The 20,999-nt window shown below is 38.8% G+C and overlaps 1 protein-coding gene across 1 annotated transcript; it reads right to left on the bottom strand.

Moving 5' to 3' along the window:
• Positions 1 to 504: 504 nt before the first annotated feature.
• On the bottom strand, positions 505 to 5,455 carry SERPINA10 (serpin family A member 10). Its single transcript, XM_010228462.2, has 4 exons — positions 4,717 to 5,455; positions 3,240 to 3,513; positions 2,352 to 2,499; positions 505 to 701 (listed from the first exon to the last, which is right to left on the bottom strand). The coding sequence occupies exons 1-4, from the start codon at positions 5,423 to 5,425 to the stop codon at positions 510 to 512; spliced, it is 1,323 nt and encodes a 440-aa protein (XP_010226764.1). The 5' UTR covers positions 5,426 to 5,455; the 3' UTR covers positions 505 to 509.
• Between the last annotated feature and the right edge of the window lie 15,544 nt (positions 5,456 to 20,999).

Raw genomic sequence — 20,999 nt, 5'->3', positions numbered from 1 at the left:
CAAATGTCTTAGGAATTTTGGTTTATGACGATTTTTTTTTTTTTTTTCAAGGATCTATTTTTTATTTAAATATGTGTGTGAAAAGTGATGGATTCCTTTTTCAGTGGAGAATTAAATGAATAAAAGATGAATATATTTGAAATCTAATATTTTGCTGAGCTTGCATATGTAAATGCAATGTACCTTTATATGGTACATGCACAAAATTCTAAATGTACCCCATAATCTAATTTTAAATGTACTCATAGATTGCCACTAGAAGCAACTTCGGAAGACTTGGAAAATAATTTGTAGCTTTTGAACAAATTTCGGTCATTTAGTGAAGCAAACTTATGACTTGGACATTAGTAAAATATTGATAGGAGGACCAACTGCTAGATTGTGATGCATAACAGCTTTTCACATTTTTATATTTTACTGTCTTTTTTTCTTCTAATGTAAATTAACAGTTTAAAGAAAATAAAAATAAAATCTGTTGTATACCATGGAATAGAAACCATTACCTTTATTCACATTTCTGTTGGATCAACCACTCTGCCCATGAACAGTAATGTTTTAAAAGTTTCTTCAAATATCATAAAAAGGAACGGTCGGTCCACTTTAATAACAGGAGGTACTGAGAATGCAGTTACTTCTGACCCAGTAGCTGCAGTTGCCTCAGTTCCTTTTTCATCTACTTCAATTACTGCCTTTTGGATAACCTGAAATACAAAAATAATTTAAATGTCAGAAATAAATGCTAATATGAAGAACGTTTTTCAGAGTGCCAGGCATTCAGCTGAAGCTGGCCCCTGTTAGAGATTAAACTATGCAGGTCTATGCAGCCTGTCACTGGTGTACCCGTGTGCTGTCTCCTGCACAAGCAGCAGAGTGGCCACAGCTCTATGACCACTGTACTTACAGCACAGATGCTGGTTCATTGCAATCTTGCCGTGTTTCTGAGCATTCAGAGAGGTATTCTTGCAGCTGGTACCATGAAGCAACCGTTCTCCTTGCACAGTGCTGCTCTTTTACACCTACCATGCACTCCTGTGCCTCTCCCAGGTAGAGGAGCTCTTCCAAAAGCGGGAGGTGCGTTGCATAAATCACCAACCCCAAATGGCTGGATATAGCTTTCGCCTTTCATTCTGTGATATCTCAGGTAAATGCATCAGTTTTGTTTTATTCCTGTATATTTCTAATTCTTATCTCTATTAGTGTGTGTAGCAATGGGATACAGTCCTGGCATTCCTTTCATACAGACATAATTCTGAGCCTGGCAAGGTCCAATTCTTTTCCTTTTTTTTTTTTTTTTTTTTTTTTTTTATTCTTTTAGCCTGCACAGATCTCTGAGAACACCCTCTGTATTTGGGTTTCCCTTAGGGAACTGCCTGTTCAGCTAATGGATTCTTGACTCCAGAACGCTCAATTCTAGAAATGACTATATGTCAGGACACTTGAAGGACTTGCCACTGTCGAATCCTCTGCTAAATATGCTGAAGTAGCATGCTTTAAGCTAACAGAATTCACAGGGAAAGGTTGTTTTTCTGGCACTTTGTCAACTGGTGCATATATTGCTTCCACTATCAGTTAGCAGCTTCTGTTGAAGTATGTTTGGTTTGCAGTATCAGAATTAACTGTTGAGAAACAGCAAAGAATAATTTTGTAATAAAAAGGAAGGGAGAAAGGTTCTGCATGTTGCCCTTATGCTTTCCAAAAGTATATAGTAAACTGAAGCTTGCAGCAATTTTGTCTTTTTTTTTTTTTTTTTCACCTTGGGATGAAATTACCATTTCTTTAGTGAGTTCTTTTAAGACTACATAACCAATACAGTTTTAAGCAATTCTAGGTTTGGTATTAGAATTTTGAAATGTGTATGGAACTATTTATGATGGCACCTATTAGCAGTTTTGTCAAATCATAAAAGCTTCTGTAGTAAGTTGTAGGAAGGCTTATAGCAGCTACAGCAGTTAGAAGTATCTTTATGAAAAAAGTTTCTCCCAGAGTATTGGTCAGTCCTACTAGGTCACTTCCAATGGTTTTCTTATTTGCTTTTTTGTTGTTGTTTTGATTAGCTGGTTGGCTATTTTTTTGCTTTTCTACAAGCTGTATCCTTCTTTAAGGCAAAGCTTCCTTCCTGTAGTGGGTTAGCCTTGCGAAAGGTGTTGAGCACATAGGAAGCATAAATGCCCCTTGCTTTTCTCATCCTTGAAGTGGGATCGATCCTGTGCTTAAAATGTCTATATTCCATATACTTTACAGAGGAAGTCCTTTCCTAATAGCATCACTATATCTTTATATGACATATTTTCTTGGCTAGGCCTATTGGACACTATTACAAACCAATTAGCAAATAGTATTAGGAGACTTACCTGTGAAACTTTTATGTTTCCTTGATCTGTGAGCTGACTAAGATCTGCTGTATGTGCAAAGAGATTTTTAATTCCTAGACCATGAAGCAATTTCTTCATTTTGTATTTTTGTTCTAGTTTGAACTTGGGAAATGAAATATCCACTTTTCTGTTTAAAAAAATGCAAGAGAAGGTTAGACTTTACTGCTTTACTAGTTTTACTGCTGAATTCAGACTACTCAGGGATTAAACTTTATCCAAATGTCCTTCACTAGGGGCAAAATTTAAGGAGTCTCCATTTGAATTTAGATTGGCAGAATATCATTCCTGACCTGTCAATTGCCAGAAATGCTAGAAATAATTTCCTTTTGCTGTATATTTCCATCAGCACCTCCAGTGCCCCAATACCCAAGTGACACAGTAATTTATTAACCAATGGAAAGGGTTATCACTTCAGGAATTTCATCTCACAGGAATAATTTATTTTTACACTTTCATGATCAAATTTATCCTGTTACATTGGCTTTCCACTGGCAGGAAAAGTTTCATAAAGGCACTGTATATATTAGTTTATTTTACAGTTTGCCTGAAAGGGCTAAATTTAGGGAGATTTAGGGCCTACGGAAGAATTTGGAAAGACTAAATTGACTATGCACTCACAGAACAGACATTTCTTACTGTGCTGAATCACAGAGTTAAGTGATGTGCAAATAGTAGAAGCTTTCGTATTGTATTTGCCCACAGATGTGGATAGATCATAAAAGGTCCTCTCCCCCAGAAGCTACTTAATGCCACAGAGATATATCAGGATATTAAGTGAGTTAGGAAAGCCAGCTAATCTTTATTTTGCTTTATTGCTTTGCTGCAATAGACATAGAGAATGCTAAGGTCAAGAACAAGAAACAATACCTGGTCTTCATGTTTCTGAGCCATGTTTCCACAAGGTCTGTTGACAAATGGTCTTCAAGTGCGATGTAATCTGCCTCCTTTTCTGGGATGACGACCAGCATGTGGGCTTTGCCTTTGTAGGGAAGCTTTATCACGTTGCATCTTAAGTTCTCATCAAAAATTGCGTTAACTTTGTCTGACTTGAACATCATGGGTACCTGTACTGTTCTGTATTTGTTTATGTGGAAAGTCTCGATTTCTGTGAATTTAGAATTAAAAGGGTAGAGCCATTTGCCTGAGAAAAGAAAGGAATAATTATGTGCATTCATACTTATTCAGAACAATATTCAGAAACCCTTAAAATGCATATAATCCTTTTCGTAGCTAATAAAAATGGCTATCAGTTGTGTTTGAGATAAGCGGATGACAACTGCAGTACATTTGTACATATATATTTAATACATATATTCATTGCATTTTTTTACCTCAGGAAAAAATAATAATGCACAAGATAAACCACTTAATTTGCCAAGGAAGGGAGGAAAATCTCTTTTCTGAGTCTGATTCATTGCCAATCAAATTCAGAACTGATATCCCTTTTCTTTATTAAATGTCACATGAGCATGTGTCTTTTATTAACATGCCACCGTGTCAAAAATCTCTACCTGCTGTTCAATATCCTCTTTACAAATACTGATGCCATCTTTAGCAGCTCACTGTCTTAGAAGGTGCTCTGGAATGTGGCCTCTGCTGTGCTCGTGATCCTAACACTTGCTTTCAAGCTCACCCACAGTCGTTTCACTCTTCTCTCTGATTCTCTGCAGGGAAAGGAACCTTGGCATTTGTCAAATTGCATATTTATAAATCCAAAAGAATAATTTTCATCTCTAGGGAGGCTATTTGTCTAAAATTTTCTCTGTTCTCATGTATGCATTTATTTTGCCAGAATTTCCTTGGATGGTATCTGCTGCCTGCCTTGGACTGCTGCCTCACATAGTGGCTCTGGTGTGGGTTCTTTGCACAGCATTCCTCTTTTCCCTTTGCCATTCCAGCTCCTCATCTTGGCTTTTTACCTGGCCACGTGTCCTGCCCTGAGCAGGTGTATGGCTCATCTGTTGTAGTAAGGTGTGAGTTATCATTCCTTGTCACCTCCGCAGCGAGTCCTTCACCTGTGTGCTAAGCCAGCAGTCAAAAATAACTCAGCAGCGGGAAGAGGTACGTAACATATTTAACACTAGAGGAGCCCCATCCACAGAAAACACGCTGCACATTGTGACTGTTTTTTCCCTTCACCCTCACAGTGTAGAATATTGTGCGTCCCCTATCATGGAAATTCATTTACTGTTAGGTAAGAATAATGGAAGAAGAAAGTAAATCTCAACGGAGATGGAGGCAAAATAGACATCAGGATTAATTTAAACTTCCCCTAATGCACCTGAAGTCAGAGTGCCATTTCTTCTCATAAATAATGATTTTGCAAATTAAAATCAGTAGTTACCTTTAAAGAAAACGTAGTCCACAAGTAGCAGTTTATTCTGGTGATCAAGGTCTTCAAAAAGCTGTGGAATCTTTCCCTTGGTCCTGTTGTTAATTTTTTGATTTATAACAAATTTGGCCTGTGTGATGTTTTGAAAGTCCACAGTCAGGAATTCCATATCGAAGTACTGTTTAGATAAATTGAGAAAAGACTCCCTGAGTGTGAAGTCCTTTTGGATAAAAGAAAGAGTACCTTGCACCAGAAGTAGTTCTTCATTCATTGTGATGTTGTCTTTGAGTTGTTTAAACAAGGCCGGTAAATAATGCTGATTCTCTCTGTCCTTCAAAGCATGGAGGTTTAGGCCTTTTACGATTTGTCTGTGTGTTTCTCCTTTGGCTGCAAACATATATGTGGCCATGAGAGCTGATACAGAGAGAGGAGAGAAGACCACATTTTTGTCGTGTGTCATTGCAATTTTTCGATAGAGATCAAATCCAAAATCTGCAGTCTTTTCAGTGAAGTTGTAAAGAGTGAAATCTTCAAGAATGTGCTTTTCAAAACATTTGGAGACGTTTGCATGCTGATCCCACTGTTCAGAAGTATTTACATCTTCATTTCTGTGTAAGAATTTTTCCTCTTTTTCATCTTTCAGAATCTTAGGTTTTATGTCAGCCTTGCTGATTTCAACACACAGTTCACATAAGAAAAGTAGATAAACTCCTGTTTTCATGGTGGTAACCAATAGTGAGAATTCCTAGTAAAGAAAACAAAGGAATACCATCAATGACTTTAATGATTTTTTGTTTTAGTTCATATTTTAAATCACAAGGCAAAAGATGCAGCAAAGTGCTCTTTTTACCTCTCAGTGCAGACACTATAAAATTTGGTTCTTCAGTCAAATTTAAATCAGTGGAAGAGAGAGTTTTCCAATATTGGTAAGTGGATTCAAAACAAACCTAACTTTCTGGAGAGAGCCATGTTCTATTCACTCTTCATTCTAGAAGAATTTCAGTGTTATTTCCATTTTAAGTTGTAATCCTAAAATAAAATCAAATCCAGATTTTCCAGTAGGATATCCAGCTCAAAGTTTGGGAATCTATTTGTTGGACATGACTAACACCTCTCACTGAAATTATTTGTGAGTACAAGATCTCTAGGCAAATTGTGTTGGAAAACGACATTTTCCCTGAAAAACTTTACAGATAGTGATTTGTTTAAAGACCTGTAACTCCCTTCTTCAACTGCATTAGCACTGATGGTACATTGTATTCCCCATGTTAGGTGCCTTAATCATATTTGCACATTTTCATGGGCTCTGTCTTTTCCTTCATAATGGTGAAGCCTGCCAGACTCAAATAGTTTCCATCCTTATTCTAGAAATGCTTTTTAATATATTTGTTACCTTATTGTTTTTGTTAATATAAAATGCGTATATGCGTATCAACAAGATTCGAATCAACTGCTTGGAGAAAAAAAGACACTTAAGAAAAACACAAAAACTACCTTATTTTTAAGTGTGATAAAAGTCAAAGCATAAAACAACCTGGTTTTATAAGTACATTATGTTAAAAAGTGTCTTCTAAAAACACACACTTAAATATCAGTGTGTTTTATACAAAAGGCAAACTACAGCCACTAGGTTTTGATCCAGAAATGATAAATTACAGGAGCCAAGCAGAAAAAATATTCTTTAAATCCTTTGATATTTTTGAAAATAATATTTCAACAGCGACTTGGAGAATGCAAGAGTTGCACACTGCAAATTCATTTTTAAAACTTCGAAGAACTGAGTTTTACCATGAAACTTATGCCTTATTTTCCCAGAAGAAATTCTCTAGAAGTATATAATTTTCTAGTTTTGTAGAAAACTGAAATCAGACAAATATAGTGGCTTTTTGAAAAAGACTGTCTTAAGCCAAACTGGTCAAAATAAGTCAGGACTAAGGCAAGGCATAATCTCTGTCCATGGGTCTTTTATGCATTCATTCATCTTATTGAGAGAAAATGAAGTCTTTTTTTTCGGATAAGATAGCCTTAGCCTAATAGCCAGTTCCATAATAATAACACTTAGTAAAGATAAGCAGTCTTGCACATGTGAAAGAAAAGAGGGATCCTAATGTGAATGTGGCTCTAGAAGCTCTCACCTTGCCAAACAAATATATCATTTCCAGAATACTGATTGTTGCTAAAAGCTTGTTGTGCTCTAAGGAACCCAGAGTCGGTTCTTTGCTTCCTTTATTTTTTTTTTATTATTTTATAGTTGCATTGAAGGAAAAAAAGAGAGAAGTCCCTCATTTTAGTGGTATGTATAATAATAGCTCTTATCCTGTCATTTTCTTTTTACTTCATATATTGTGTTCATACACTGGTGAAGAGTTGGAATCAGATATTGTCATGACAAGAATAAAACAACTATCATCTTGTTCGTGTTTAGTAACCAAAAAAAAATCTGCCGCTTTGTGTATAAGTAATTTACAAAATAGCTCTACAAACGTGACGGAGTGTGCTGTTGTGAGCCTGGAGAAATGGGAAGAATTTCAGCATAGGAAATTTTGGTCAGTGAACCTGATTGAACCTGAAGTCTGCTGCCAAAATCAACATCAGAAAAAAGGTCAAAGTTCTGCGGGAGCCTCGGTAAATACTGCTAAGACATGCAGGGTTTTACACGCAACGAAGCACAGGGTACCGTTGCGGCCGATGTCATGCCCAGCCACCTTTAATCCTTATCGATGCCATGCTAACATGTGGCTGGATTGGCAGGGACAGACTCCCGCTAGTAATTCCATGTGAAATTCCATTATTACTGCTCATACTTACCAAGCCTGGAAAAGTTTATGATGAGACGCAGGACAGAGAATACAGTATCACTATGCAGAAAACTTGCCCTTCATCATTCAATTTCTCTTTTCATCCTTCTGATATGCATTGTTTATTATTCCATGCAGATAATTTTCTTGACCATGTGTCATAGGATTCTCTGTTTTTCTGTACTTCTCCGATTAGCAAATTCTGAAGCAGATTTGTCAGTGCCGTCCCCTGTCCCAAAATACAATATTACAATGTCAAACAGCATGAAGGTGAAACAGTTTTTCTGTGCATAAAAATTTAAATAGATTTAAATTTAAATAAAGTATTTTAAACAAGTTTTGATTTCTTAACATAATTAATACAAGGTCTGTCTATCCTACAAATCCTTCAGAGGGAACTGGACACATTTTTCAGAGGACCCTAGGCCTTTGGCATCAAACTTCACTTCTTTGCACATTTCAATCACAAACTGCAAAGGTGTTTATCTTTCACAGAGCCAGCTGCATTTCAAGCCTGGACTTGAGACATTATACAAAAAAAAAAAAATAAAGTGAGTGAAACATTAAAAAGCAATACAGGAATTTATTAACTATATAGTTTAGTGCAGAATTTTGCTTATGAAAAAATCTTGGATGACCAAAATCTTTGGAATGGCATTTCCCTGTTGTAAATTAAACAGGATATTCAAGATCAGAAATCCTGCATGAAACACTTTTGCCTAGCAATGCCATGAAAACAGATAAAAGACGGAAAGATGGGTTATATGGACTATCATTAAAATAGTAAATCAACTATGTAGAAGAGACATGGCAACTATTAACTCCTTTTAGTTAAGGTTCTGTAACAGCAAATTATGGTCATTGCTTAATTTATAATTTGGCAGAGGGGAAACTGACTTTATTTGCTTGCCGTTTACTCGGAGGTCAACTGCGTTTCACAGCTGCCTGACTCAGGCTGTCAGAATCAGTCCGACATCGTCACAGTGCATTGATGTAAGTGCTGAGCCATTTGGGTGCCGAGTCGCAAGATGTATTTGGCAGCCACATGGTGTGATATTTTCTTTTTAAATAAGAGGTCACGTTCTGTACTTGGTGTTACGCAGATGGACTGTAATGACTTAATCAAGGGGCAGTGAAATCCTTGAATGTTATGCCTCATCACTTGTGCACGTCAGCCAGAGAACACAGTAAAAGGCATTACCACAATTGTGAATAATTTTTTTCCCTTTTAATTCCCACTTTATTTTCAGTGAGATTCCCACTGCCTTCACTGCCTGAGGATGCAGATCATGAAAATCTTCATATTTACTTATTCTGCATTTGACACAATCCCCCAAATCTCACTTGAAAAGACAATTCTCTCAGCTCCAGACAGGGGCCTGGCAGCTCAGATGCTGTGCAGGGGTCTTGGTGGCACCTGAAAGGTCTGATTCTGCAGGGCTGGAACAGGCGATTTACTTGAATGGGGCTCCTGTCTCACTGGCCAAACGAAGCACCAACAAAATCTGCAGGCTTGGGAGGGTATTTTCCTGTGCTGACAGCACAGCAGAGCAGGTGAGAGACCCTATAGGAACTGCAAGGCCCCTCTGCTCCTTCAGGGGACCTACTGCCATGGGAGGGGTCTGGTGTGAAAAATCCTTATTTACAGCCACATGCCAGACCACTCAATGCTCAACAAAAAATTCCCGCTTCCTCAAGCATACACAAATACTGCTGATGTGGGTGTGCTCCAACATCACAGGAATTAGAAGCTCACAATTACACTAAATCTTCACTGCAAATTGAGCATTGCAACACTTTAAAATAAGAACTTTGCCATTTACTATTAATAACAGAAAGGCAGCATGTCATCTAGGACTGGGAAAAGCAGTGTTGGCAAATAAAAAGATATTTTTGACATATAGAAAGGCTTGTAATTTTAGATGTTAGTGAAATTTATTACTAATTTAGAGATCACACTTCACAAGCAGAATAGACAGTTCATTAATAAATATATAAGCAGAGTGGTAGAAATGAAAAGGTCAATACTGTTTTTAGAAATAATTGTAGTAACCTCAGAGCTCAAAGCAAGAAGTTTTTTGCTTAAATGTGCTTTTCTTTCAGACATTGTAGCATGAGAGAAATCTAAAATGCTAGAATGCACATAAAAATCTAGCACTGATTAAATTAAACATTGCACCTAGAGAATATCTGATAAATATAAAAATCCTCCCCTTGGCAATAGGAAATAATTTAAAGTTGTCTTACCAATTAGGTAGCTCGTCTGTTACATTTCTCATTCAACTACTTCTAAAAAAAGGATGAAGATGACTGCCCCACCTAGGTCTGCAACAAATATTTGCTATTCCAAAGAGTAATAATATGTGTTTTTTTCTGTTATAAATTAACCGATTTATAAACACTGAGTGTTGTGCTTCCCATAAATGACATAATGAGGCAGGGTTATTTTCCAGTAAATAGTTTATATCTTTCCTGAGAAACAGGAGAAGAATAAACTCTTTGCACTAACCGGCCTATTTTCTGACAGTATTCAGACCCACCTATCCAATCTCCTATGAGAATTATTTTACAGCCAGATTCTGAATTGCAGTACCAATCCTGCTTAAATGTGCAGTTTTCAAAGAACAGATCAATGATGTTCACTGGGGAAATGGGTTAAGGGAAGGGGCAGGGAGCTGGCACGGTGCATTTGTAGGGATGTCAGCAGCGCTCTCGCCCTGCAGTTCCATCATTTGTCTTAGAGGAACAATTGGGGCCATCGTGTTCCCTGCTCCTCTGCGGTGGTGGCCGAGCTCCAGAGCGGTGCTGCCTGCATCCGTGGGGAGCCGCGTGCTGGAGCCGCGCGGCCGGGCAGCAGCTCTGGCACCCACTGAAGCAGGCAGCATTCCCGGGCCAGGTTACTGCAGGGCATTTGTGCATTTGGGAAATGTCAGAAGTTCAAGATAAAAATGAAGGGTCTCTGGCACTAGCTACTCTGCTGCAGTCTGGTTTTAGGGATTTAAATCCTTTTAAAATCTTCTGCCTTTTAGAAACAATCCTTGTTATAACAGATGCCAAGTATAGACATTGTATTAAGAGATGGAGGAACAAAAGTCTAGGTAACTTAAGTCGATATCCCAGCATCATACAACCTCTTCTGCAAACATAAATATCTCCGTTATCATGCCTGCAGTACTTCATTTCTCTGGTGACTAGATATTTTCTTCTAATTTCTATGGGTTGTTTTTTTTTTTTTTTTTTTTTTTTTGTGGTCAGTTCAACTGGATTTTGAATTCCAGTTTCTAATCATTGCATTGAGAAACTTATATCTGAGAGAAAAAAACTGCTTTACTGCAATGTGACACTAAAGCTGTGCGTGTTCTGCAGCCCAGGAAAGCCTGGTTTGCACCAAACTAAACACACCCATCTGCTGTGCTCTGTCATCTAAATTAACACTGTTATTAGCACTGAGCCTCATCCTCATACTCACTCCAGGGCTCTGGCACACATGGTCAGCTCTGAAACCTCTGCTTGAGCTAGACTGGTAACGGCACTGACACTTTCGATACTCAAAAGTAGTAATATTTATGGATGATGGTGAAAATAAGGGTTTAAAGAGAACCTAAAATTGTTGAATAGCTCAGTTAAATCTTTTCTGTAGGATATAAAAGATATATTTTATCTAGAAAAAAAATTATCTGGAAGGAAAAGGAGGCTGATTAAGATATATTTGCTTGTATACAGAGTTTTGAGAGGATTGTTTTCCTCCATAGTTACTCATGCTAGTTTTTCCATGCTTGGTAACACCTTGCTGAGCATATCTTTTTACACTATTGGAAGTAATTTATTCCTCCCACTAAAAACTATTTATGTTGTCAGTAGCTCCTTGGATTTAATAGAGGTATTTGAGCTGTAAAATACCACACAACATATGGGTAACACTCTGCCAAACTATACATATTCTAAGAGTGATTTATTAGGAGAGGATTACCAACATGACACCCTGGCAAAATTGCATTTTTCATCAGTTTAAGGCAAAACACACCTGTGACCAAAACAAGTGGTAGAGACCCATATGTATTGCTGCCTGATTGCATCTTTGCTAGTTCTGGTCAGTACAGTGTGACACAGTGCTAACCCCGGGCAATAGGTAGCTGAGAAATGTACAGGGGGAATAAAGACTGTTGTTCCTCTAACAGACAAGCTTCTTGGTATGACTGCAAAACCAAGCAGTGATACGTAGTCCAGTTCTTACCAATCTGTTGTTCAGAGCTTCTGTGAGTCTTGCATGAATGGAAGTAGACCCTGCAGAGGCAGACCCAAATATTTGGAGGAGCTCTGCTGCAAATTTCTTTCATCATTTTGCAGTTTCTTGTTGGGACTGGCAACACCTCCACTGCAGAGACTGCTTTTCCTCTCTCCAAATTAATGCTTCTTTCCTTAGCTCTTTCAGTCAGTGAGTCTTCAGTCAGAGTAGAGCAACTGGGCATCTTAGTACTTTTTGTTTTTGGACTTTTCAGAGTTTCCTTAGGCTAGTTGTGATTCTTTCCAATTATAAAGTCCTTAGCCTACAATTCTGTGCTTGTTTAAGTATTGCCACTGTTTCATACACCATGCCACAACCCAGACTCAAATGGCTGCATATTGGGCACGATCCCAGGAACAGGAGATCAGGTTGTTCTAGGAATGAAACAAGGGCTCTCCCAGTAGTAACCAAATAAATACATTTCACTCAATGACCTATGAATTTTGATAATTATTTTAGGTAGTTGCTGCCCGTTTGATTTCTCTCATGTAGACACAGGATATTTACCTTTGATTTGATGTAGCTTGGTGAGATCAGTCAGAAATTCTGTCCAGTCTTGAAGAGAAGAATTCAGATTAAAATATTTTAATATAGGAAAATATTCAGACCTGGTTATACTATTAGCTAAATGCGATCCAACCTCTACGACATTTCTCAGACTAAAAGTAGAAGTGCACCAGCATAATGCAGGAGATGAATTGCAACAATTTGTATTATTTTTCTACAAAATATCACAATTAAATTACTAATAAAATATAAACTAATGTGTTCTAAAAGTCACAAAAGAGTTCTTTCTGCAATTTCTTGAACATACTTAGTTTATCAATCAGTTAGATGATTCATCAAGGTTGCTGCTGCCACTCAAAGGGTGCTTATAATAACTGAAATCATCTGACTACAAGCATCTTCCTGGCTCCATACCCACACTGTTTATAGGCCTGGCCATTTACCTAGAGAACTAGGCTTGTGCAATTATTTCTATTACATTAAGAGGATTCCAGCTGGGAAAGCATCTTTGAAATGCGCATATTGTAGCACCTCACCTGGGGTGGTTGAGTGAGTTATTGTGCTTAGCAATAGCAGATGGACCAAGCAGTAGAACAGTAGGATTTCATAACACATGGCTAAAATATCTCCTCTATATTTTCAGCTTCATAGTCAAGCATAGTCTAATTGTCCTTGATCTGCATAATTAAAATGGCAATTGTTTGTTAATAGGATATCTTAGTGTGAAAGCCGTTACAGGGAATGTGAAGATTATGAAACACTGGAAAAATATGCCTAAAGAAATATTAGAAGTTTTCAATAATAGGATAAACAAATATCCATCAGGAATGAGGAAAATAAAATGAAACAGGGAGGGAGTAAATGACATTTTAAAGTCATTCTTTGCCTTGTTTCCTAGGATTCTCTGACTGATAGAAAAGAAAAGTTTTTATTTTCAATAATTTGTATGACCTGTTTCTTTCCATTCAGGCACCTGGAGCAGGTGCTGGCTGGTGTTTGCCTAGTCCTCATGGAGCCAGCAGGTGTCATCAGAACCTATATTTCCCAAATGAGAAGCAGTAGAATTTTATATGATTTGGACTTTTGCCGTTCTCTGCATTTTATGCAGTTTGTGTTTTGAGGCAGGACTCCAGCAAGCAGGAGAAAACAAACCTAAACAACCATCCTGGCCATGTTCAAGAAATGTGTGGATGAGACACTTAGGGATGTGGTTTAGCAGGTAGGGTATTGAAGGGCTTACAGTTGGACTCGATGGTCTTGAAGGTCTTTTCCAGATACAACGGTTCTGTGATTCTATGATCACGGTAAGATATTTCTGGCCTCTTGGGGGCGCATCTTAAAGTTTCTTCAGCTGATGTGAAGTGCAAATGCATATATTAAAGAATCAATTTTAGAAGTACAAATCAAAGCATCTTAGAGATTTGTATGTCTAGGATAGAAAAGAAGTCATCCTTTTTTCTGCAAAGTCACAAAAAAATACTTGTGTCAATAACTTCTGATCATGTGAACTTGGAAGGCAATGCATTTTGACACTATTCCTTATCCAAATTCTGTGTTTACTTGCACAGTACATGGATCTTCTTACTGTTGCAGAATCAAGTTGAGTTCCTGTGGCTTGCACTCTTTGACTGTCTGACCCGAAGCAATTAGTTTGTTTAACCAAGACATCTCTGCGCTTTGGCCTCTGTAAAAGAGGCACAAAAGATGCTCTTCTGTGTTTGTGCAATGTGCTGTGATATACTCAGTCAAAATATGAAGTATGTGCAAGCTAGCATTAGCCATGCTGGTCAGAATGAAGAGCAAAAAACTGGCTTTTCTGTTTCACTTTGATTTCTTTTTTTAATGCTGGGTTTGTTTAGTTGGGTTTTAGCCTGTGCACCAAATATAGTAACCTCATCAGTCTCTGACTGCAAGGTTTCAGCATTGGCTTCAAGTAGACTGCATGCAGACTGCATACAAAGGCAGCTTTTAGCTTTGTATAGGAACTATGTATCTGACTGGTTGTGCTTTCACAAAGTTTTCACACATGCACTAAGTTTCACATGGAACATGGTATGTCAAGTTAAACTATTGCTTTTTAAATTGTGCTTTATAAAACCTAGACTTCAATGAGAAAAGTCAATATCCATGTGTTTTCTTCGTAATTTCCTTTGATCTTGTGATCAGCCCTACTTCTTGAGATTTTTAAAGATGGTGTCTGATTTTACCCACAAGCAATAAAAATAAAGGCAAATAAAGAAATCTCTAGGAAGATGAGAAAATTTCCCTCAAATACCACATAAAGTTGCAATATGACAGGAGTATATTTCTTGTGAGATGAAATGGAAACTTCAGCTGATAAAATGGTAATAAAGGGTTGAAAGAATAATAAATTACACACTGCTGTATATAAGGGGTAACCAGAGACATCTTGTCCTTACAGTTTATCACTCGCAGAATCCCACAATCCCAGAATGGTTGAGGTTGAAAGGGACCTCTAGAGATCATCTAGTCCAACCCCCCTGCTCCAGCAGGGACACCTAGAGCACGTGGCACAGGGTGGCATCCAGGTGGGTTTGGAAGATCTCCAGAGAAGGAGGCTCTGTAAAAGTAAAGAAATTCTTCCTCATACGGAGATTAAACTTTCTATGTTTCAACTTGCACCCATTAGCCCTTGTCCTATCACTGGCCACCACAGAGAAGAGTTTGGCCCTGTCCTCTCTACATTCACCCCTCAGGTACTTGTACATGTTGATCAGATCCCTTCTCGATCTTCTCTTCTCTAGGCCTGGCTCACTTAGTCTTTCCTCATAAGACAAATGCTCCAGTCCCTTAATCATCTTCATGGCTCTCTTCTGGACCCTCTCTAGAAGCTCAATGTCCTTCTTGTACTGTGGAGCCCAGAACTGCACCCAATACTGCAGATGCGGCCTCACCAGAGCTGAGGAGAGAGGCAGGATCACCTCCCTAGACCTGCTGGCAATGCTGGGATCCCATTGGCCTTCTTGGCCACGAGGGCACTCTGCCGACTCATGGTTAACTTGTTGTCAAATCCCTCTCCATGGAGCTACTTTCCAGCAGGTCAACCCCTAATCTGTACTAGTGCCTGGGGTTATTCCTCCCCAGGTGCATGATCCTGCACTTGTCCTTGTTGAACCTCATGAGTTTCCTCTCTGCCCAACTCTCCATCCCATCTCGGTCTCTCTGAAGGGCTCTCTCTCACTCAATATATAATAATAATTTTCAAGAAACAGACATAAGTATTTTACAAAAAATCCAGTGTCAGCTGACAAACTTGTACCAGATATTTCTGCTGGTCCTTCCCATAAGAATAGATATTTGAATAATGAGCTACTTCTATGGACCAAAACCCCTGTCTGGGTTCATTTCATCCAACAGTGTCTGAATGAAATGTGATTTTCATTATATCTCAATATTATGTTACACTTAATATGTGGGTAGTGCCAGATGTGAAGTGTTAATTATTCATTTCCTTGATTTAAGTGCTAATGTCACTTAGCAACCTTACTCATTTCTGAAGGAAAAAAATTTCAAGGTTTCACATAGATTTGCAAGTGAGAATGACATTTGTATCAAAAAAAAAAAAAAACGGAAATGGGGAGAGTGTGGATATCTCTCATTTCCGGCAGGAACTATGTGAACACTTCCTGGTTCTTTTGACAGGCTCCCTTTAGTGAACTACAGCACCTGGTTGGTCTTCCTGGTTCTTTAGCTTTTCTTGCCAAAGTACCAAACTTGCAATTGTGACCAAGTGGTTTTCAGTCTGTTTTCTTGAGGAAATTGAGGTTATATTTTCTCTGTCTCATTCTCTCTCTCTATCCACACACACACATTTCCCTTCATACATTTTGAAAATATTCGCTATTGGCCTCCAAATTTGACCAAAAAAACAAAAGCCACAAATCCAACACCAAATTCAGACTAATTTCATTAAGTTGACTCATCTGCTCTAGGATAGAGAGCTTTTTACAGCCTGCACTGTGGGAGGAGCTGATGAGCTTGTCTTTTGTAGCCATCAGAGAAACCACAGAGACACTATGGAAACCAGGTTTCATTGATTATGCAGATGAGAGGATTATTTTTATACACAAATAAAATTAAATATTTTAGCTTTTGGATACTTACATTTGTGCTGGTAAGTTAAGTCTATCAATGTGTTTGAGGTAAAAGCAATCTTAATATTCACTTACTTGATAACAAACAGCAGCATACTGTGTGCAAGCTGAATAGTTTCAACACATTCATCTACACTGTAGGTGGTGATAGGACAACTGGAAGGAGGGCAGAAGAAGAGCAAAACAGTGAAGACAGTAAAAAGCTGAAACTTTATTCAACAGGGCTCAGAAATAGTGTCCATCCTTGGAGACACTCAAAACCTAGCTAGACAAAGCTCTGAGCAAGCTGCTATATGTCAGCATTTCTTTGCTTGAAGAGTTGGAGTTGAAATAATCTTCAGAGATCTCTTTCAACCCCAAGAATTCTGTGATTCTAGTCTCTTCTAGAAGTCCTTCAGTGATAGTAGGATGGTAGGACTAACAAAGCCCACCCCACCCAAACTCACTGCAGATCATCTAGCTCACAACCACATTTCCTGGTGTTGCAATATGGCAGTACTTTTTCAGTACTTAAAACTTTCCCCAGGAAGAATGTGTTCATAGTTTCAGTCTGGACAACTGGCAGCACGAGATGCTAGGGAGAAGGTGGTGTCACTCTCTGATTTTCACAGGTCCTTCAGCCTCCATGGCACCTCGGTGTTTCCTGGCAAATGGTAACACGCTGATAGAATTTGCAAAGCTTCAGGGCAGTTCTGTGCATCACTGTCCTTCTCACGTTTTGTCTAGTGCTTGAACCAAGATGTTGTATAAGGCAAGACATACAGAAGTGTCTGAGCCTAATACAAGCAGCTAGTACATCAAGGTGTTCCTCTTTGGGATAGTGGAGGACTGCAGCGTCCTCCAGTCAGTCAGAGTTTCACATTTAGAGCAATTTGATAATGATGACTCTTTGGATCTTTTCATTATGTTTAGTATTCTCATATTGAATGCATGAGCTGGTGAAGACATGACTCTGAAAATCTGTAGTTTCTGCCATAGACCAGCCAGAACAGATAATCAAATTGATTGCTTCTGACCCAAGACTTTATGACATTATGAAGCGAAACTGGCTGTTCAAGGCTCTGTTCCTTGGTTAGTTAGTGGACTTTGCCATGTTCGTGTTGATAGCCCTGTCTTTTTGAACACTAAGTCAGGATAGAAGGCTGTGATCTCAAAGGATGTGAATCATGATCCAGCTCAAGGCACCTTCACCGTCAGGGCGTGTGTAAAGATCCAACTATAGGTTACTCTTCCTTTTCTGTAGTATTACCATAGGCAATGCTCTATGTGCTGTTTCTTGGAAAGACTCCCAGTCTCCTGTAGTTGTGATTTTGTGCCAAACTGAAGATTCTGGGAGCCTGTAATGCATTGTATTATATATTCCTTTAAACGGAGTAGTGTTTCTAGCGTGGGAACTGTCTAACTTCAGACATTTCTTGTTCGTGTCTGTGGCCAGATCAGAATAAGCCACTGAAAATATCCAAAACATTCTTACGACCTCACAACAGGTCTCATCTAGAGTCTTCAGTTTATTCTTTCTTAGTCATTTTTGACTGAAAGCATCGATTTTTGCTCCCTTTATAAGGAAACAATTTTTGGATCCCAATCAAGCCACTGCATTTTGAAAGATAGTAACCATAATCAGTGGCTAATTATAGAATGAATGTGAGATTTCTGTATCATATAATTTGGCTTTGATTGGGGTATTCATATTTCATTTTGGCATTGTAATGACCATAGTAGCATTCACTTTGACAGGAGGTTTAGATTACAATTCACCACCCATTACTCTTCAGTGAGCAGTGGTGTCTTCCAGCTCCTGTCATTGTCCTTCTAAAGGAAAGCTGGGCCTGTGGCTGGCTCTCTCTCCTTCTCAGACTTGTGAGTGAGTACTGTGGACCCGATGCAAGCATGTGCTTAGATGTTGAAACTCCTGCTACTATGAATCTGATGAGATTGTTCTTCCTGGTTAATGTGTAACATGGCTGCAGAAGGTGGACGTCTTCTAGCAGACACAACAGAGGCACTAAAGGAGAACACTAAAAGATAGAGAATTTTTTTTCCTTTTTGAAGAAAGAAACTTTCAAAATAGAGACTATTGCAATTATAAAAGGAGGAAAATTAACTTAAGTCTTTTCAATATGGATATGCTTTATAGTTGCATCAGTATAACTGAGGTGGCATAGGGCTGTCTACATGGGGAAACAATCCAGTAGAACTATGATGGAAAAGTTTTGCTACCTTTAATCCTTGTGTCTAGCATAAGAGTAAATTTTTGGTTGACCTTAAACTCTTTGCCAAGTAACAAATGAAAAATTATGTTTTTATACTGGAATAAAATATTCTGTAGAGAAAATTTTCATTCTAGGACTATATTAGTTTAATCCTTTAGCTCATAGCAGAACATTGTTCATGTGTACATACAATTGTAATATGGAGGTGAAAAGAATATTCATCAAAGATAATCATTTTTGCAAATTAATGGAACTGATTCTATGTTTTAGACCAAACTTTAACAAGCGAAGCCATGCAAAATTCACAACTAGCTAGCACTCAGGGGCAGATGTGTTTTCCCCTGCTGTCCTCTGTGTGACACTCATACTTACTTCATTTACCAGATCAGCTCCTACCCTTGTTGTGCCCAGACCAGCTGTGGACTTCGGCTTCTCCCTGAGAGAGACCTGAGCCTGCAAGAGACCCTGCTTAGGAGCGATTATACCAGTGCTTATAAGAGCACAGCTCATGCTGCTCAAGAGAATTGGCATAAAGTGCCTCCATATAAAGCAGCTGTATAATGACATAACTGCATTCCTCTGCTGAGCAGGCTGTGGGTACAACTGTCTTTTCTCAGGCAAGGACCAGTTTAGGAATTAGTTATGCGCATGCTGCAGCTTATGTTGGCCATAGCAGATCTGATTCAAGTCAATGTGATAGATGCAGGTGTCAAGACCAGCCTGTGATGTCATGCTGAAATCCTGCGGGCAAACAAGCTTGAACAGATGAGCTTGCAAAAACAAGAGTTGCAGCCTGGCTGGAATTTGGTCCTAAGCACTCATGAAGCATAAATGTGTCTTCTCGTTTTCAGTTCTGCTGAAAAGAAAAATAAGCTGTGCAAAGCAATTTTTGTCCAGAGTTTTATCTCTTCGTTTCAAGCCAGAAAAGAGAGCATGGGGGTGGAAAAGATATGCAAGGTCAGCAGGCTAGCTGCAGAGCAAACATTAGGGTTATCTTAAATTTTCAGCCTAGCAGGCTGAAAAAAAAAAAAAAGATACAAGCTAATAAGCTAATAAAGCATTTTCCTATAGAGTGATGGTGCTGTATTTCAGGAGAGGGTGCCTTTTCCTACAGTGCCATATTTCAGGAGGACAATTCAGCAAGGCTACAAACCAAGGTTGCTAAGTCCCATTTCACTGCATAACTAAGGCCCTCCTGGGAGACAGCATAAATTTGATGCTTAGGGCAGGTAGGCTGGAAAACAGATGATCTGAATGTTTCGTTGTTCTCTGGAGTATAATACCTCAGTAAATGTCCAGAATAGCCATTTCTGGACATATACCTGCATATTCTTACTTTAAAGCACAGACCCTGCATGTCCTTGAAGATCATGTGTAATAAACATGAATAAGTTTAAAGTAAAATGATTCGAATGGCCCTGACCTCCATTTTGCTCCTCTTCTTACAAAGACAGCAGCCTAAAACACATTGGCTCAGAGAAAATTCCTTCAAAGCCAGGGCAAGGCAGAAGTTTCAGCTCATCCCACAAATGGCTGTGGAGCTGACAGGCCCTGGACTCTGTCCCTTCATCTCTTGGCCAGGATTTGTCCAGGTAGGAAGTGGTGGTAAACTGCCACCCCCTGAGAGCAAAGTGAGGAAGGGAGTGAGAAGAAAGGGTGTCCCAGGGTACACTTTACTCCACAGAGCTTGTTAGCATGATAAGATACACAAGTTCTGCTCAACACAGACACAGCCAGGAGAGAACTGGGTGCTATTGTCACTGTTTCTTCTATAATCTAGCCAGTTATTCATTGGTGCTGGGCATAAATCTCTGTTATAAGACACTGAGAGAATATGATGACCTTTCAGAAGCAATCTGAAAAATATCCAGATTATGTGCTACCTTGCCTTGGTCTTGTCACTTCACATCTGCATGGGGACTAGGACTGGCCTCATCTTGAAGCACTTTCAGGACGGTTTTTGACAAAGGCCCTGTAAAAAATATTAAGGCTACTATTATGATACACATCATATATATGGTTTCTCGACCAAATAGTCTCATGCAGGGCCAGGCCAGTCCCAGGTTACCAGGAGCAAAGCAGGCTGAGTGCAGCCACTCATTCTCCCCATGCTAACCAGGCCAAAACCTGGAATCATTTTTTTCTTCTGTGATCAGATAATTTTTTCAAGAACACTATGCAAAAGATCTGCTTATTAGCAAATGCTGCTGAGTCAAATGGGTTTTTCTGACTGATGCCTGGGACAGAATCACGTTTACTGTTCAGTATGGCTCTGGCTCCAGAAGTACACCCTTTTCTACTATATCCAACCAGGATATAGTGAAAGTATACAGGAAACACAAATCCTTCTGGATGTTGCTAAAGTATGTTGCTAAAG

The sequence above is a fragment of the Tinamus guttatus genome, unplaced genomic scaffold (assembly GCF_059628265.1).
Source record: "Tinamus guttatus ecotype Peru unplaced genomic scaffold, ASM5962826v1 Tinamus_guttatus_pri_ptg000048l, whole genome shotgun sequence".
Taxonomy (NCBI): Eukaryota; Metazoa; Chordata; class Aves; order Tinamiformes; family Tinamidae; genus Tinamus; species Tinamus guttatus.
Note: the sequence above shows the minus strand (reverse complement) of the source record. Positions and strands in the feature narration are given on the sequence as shown.

Excerpts from the sequence above, each read along its gene's own strand:
- SERPINA10 (XM_010228462.2), bottom strand. The coding sequence starts at position 5,425 with ATGAAAACAGGAGTTTATCTACTTTTCTTATGTGAACTGTGTGTTGAA. Across the intron at positions 2,500-3,239 it reads CTCAGAAACATGAAGACCAG|AAAAGTGGATATTTCATTTC; the intron begins GTATTGTTTCTT and ends TTTTTTAAACAG. Across the intron at positions 702-2,351 it reads GAAACATAAAAGTTTCACAG|GTTATCCAAAAGGCAGTAAT; the intron begins GTAAGTCTCCTA and ends TTTGTATTTCAG.